We start from the raw sequence: 2,493 nt of genomic DNA, 5'->3' as shown, positions 1-2,493 counted from the left end.
CAAGGACCATGTGCATGCTAGGCAACCATCTTATCACTGAGCTACAGCTACCTCTTCAGTACTTGCCTATGTGCATGAGTACTGGCAGTGAGGCCTGAAGTTGGTGTCCGGTGTCTCCTTTGATTGCTCTCTACCTTCATTTTCTTTTTAAGTTGAAGCACAGTCTCTCACTGAACCTGGAGCTACCTGAAAGGCTAATCTTAAAGCCCTCTTATCTTGGGGATTAAATCTCTACCTCCCAAGTACTGAAATTACAGGTAGATATGCTTGGCCAGATTTTGTGTTGGTGCCAGAAATCTGAACACTGGTCTTCATGCTTGTGAGACAGGCACTTTATCTAGTGAGCATCTTCCTACTGCCATCCAGGATTTCTTACCCTGCTTCAAGTTTTGTGCCTTCATCATTTAGAGATGTAAATCACTGGGAAGAATAGAACTCACAGACAAGAACATGCTTGCTGTCCAGGCTGAAGAATTTTATTAAACAGCTCACTGATAATAATGGACTGTCTAAATGACATATTTGTGTTGATTGACTACTTCTGAAGTCTTTAGTTTAAGAATTCAGGTATGCCTTTTTTTCCCCACAAGTAATATTTTACAAATTCCTGTGCTCTCTAACCCATGTTGTAACTGAAAGCATAACAATTACATGTGAACATGCTCCAACACCTTACCTCTTCATTTGTAGTGTATGTTTAAATTAGACGAATTACTGCTTTGTATGAATTCTGAAAAAAGCTAAAATTTATTTCTGGGGACCAAGGAAAGAAATGTACTCCATGGTGTTCTTGTGTTGGCTTGGTGGGTAAGGGCACTTATCATCAAGTCTGTTGACCAGTGTTCAATCTCGGTGACCCATATGGTAGAAGGAGAAAACCAACTCTGGCAAGTATGTCCTCTGACCTGCACACTCTCCTATTGATAAATAAATAAACATAATAAAAATGAAATGTATTCTATGTAAAACAGGAACTATTGCTTTCATAGTTGTTTGGATATACTTTTTTTCTTCTCATTGCAAGTATGTTTATATATCATTTTTATGCCTCATGCCCCCGAAGGTCAGAAGAGGGCACTGGATCTCTTGGAATTGTTGTTACAGGTGGTTGTGAGCTGCCATGTGAGTGCTGGGAATGGAACCTGGGTACTCTGCAAGAGCAACAGGTATTCTTAACCACTGAGTTATTTCTCTAGCCCCTGGATATACTTTCTAATATGTGCCAAAGAAATCAACAGTTTAATCAGAAGAAAACTGGTAAACCATAGAGAACAAGTGGCTTAGAGAAGAATCATAAGCATACTAAAGGAAATGATACTTTATCCAAAGCCTTCTGCTCAGTTCCTGGCATCCACTAGGGAACAATAAAGGCTAATCTATTGTTAAGATGGCACAGGCATTTTAAAATGGAAATGAAACTTTCCTATGTTGAAGCTTCCATGTCTCTGTTTATTAGAAAATTCTAGATTAGAAGCTGGCTATAGTGGTATATGTCTTTACCCCTAGTACTCAGGAAACTGAGGTAGGAGGATAAGAAGTTTCAGGTCATTTTGGGCCATATAGGAAGACTGTCTCGAAAACCCAATCAATTAACTGACCAAATGAAAATTCTACATAAAATACATAAAGACACCCTACTGAAAGGTATTTTGAGACAGAATACTGGTTATATTGGGAAAAGAAGTATTTGTAAATTTTCAAGGGCACTTATAATATTATATATATATAATAAATGATCTGATGAACAGTGGTAATTTTAAATAGAAAAATTCCTGCTTTGGGACTTACTGTGCAAGTCCTTAAGAGCTTTATTGCAAAGCCCTGACCTGTATTGTGGAGCAAACAGGAAAGCTATACATGGGAGGCATTTTGTTATTGTGTTTAGGTTCACACTGACTGTATACTGCAGGGAGCTATAGAGGACCATCTCTGAGCTGTGTCCCAGAGAAGTGCTCAGAGTATAGCATTTGGGAAACCTCATCCTATCAGGTAGAAGCACAGCACAGAGAAAGCTGCATTGCAGAGCACGGTCTGCAAGAGCTGAATCCTAATAGCAAGTGGGTGATTGTGTAATTAACCTCCTTAAGCTTCACTTTTCTCATCTGTAAAATGAGTTTCATGCCTTGAGGGTCTGCTTATGTGGATTAGAGAAGGTATACACGCATGCGCACATACACATTCCATCTGGTTGAATGTCTGATACTCACAAAATGGTAGATGTGTTATTAGGAACTCAAATGAACAGTTCTATATAAACCAACTCTGAGCCAAATATAACTTAAGTACAATATAGTTTTTCTAGGCTTAGAACCAGATTTAGACTGTTAACTGCACTGAAATGAAAAGTTATAAAATAACTTGATATGTAAAAGAGATGTAAATATCAGGGCAGTGAAGGGAACACCAGGTAACAGGTCTGAACTTACTTCTCTCTTCTCTGTGCCTTTCAGTCTGTGCGAAGTACTGGCGGAGCTCCTCTGTGATTTCCATATT

General features: G+C 38.7%; 1 protein-coding gene across 1 annotated transcript in view; it reads right to left on the bottom strand.

The window, feature by feature from the left end:
- Gemin8 (gem nuclear organelle associated protein 8) overlaps nucleotides 1-2,493 on the bottom strand; it is a 29,051-nt gene that overhangs the window by 6,688 nt on the left and 19,870 nt on the right. Inside the window, exon 5 of the mRNA XM_031384693.1 lies at nucleotides 2,427-2,491. Within this exon, the coding sequence (XP_031240553.1) occupies nucleotides 2,427-2,491 (65 nt within the window). The remainder of the gene's footprint in view (nucleotides 1-2,426; nucleotides 2,492-2,493) is intronic.

Source organism: Mastomys coucha, chromosome X, assembly GCF_008632895.1.
Source record: "Mastomys coucha isolate ucsf_1 chromosome X, UCSF_Mcou_1, whole genome shotgun sequence".
In the NCBI taxonomy this organism is placed as follows: Eukaryota; Metazoa; Chordata; class Mammalia; order Rodentia; family Muridae; genus Mastomys; species Mastomys coucha.
The sequence above is the reverse complement of the archived record's forward strand: the minus strand, read 5'-3'. Positions and strand labels throughout refer to the sequence as shown.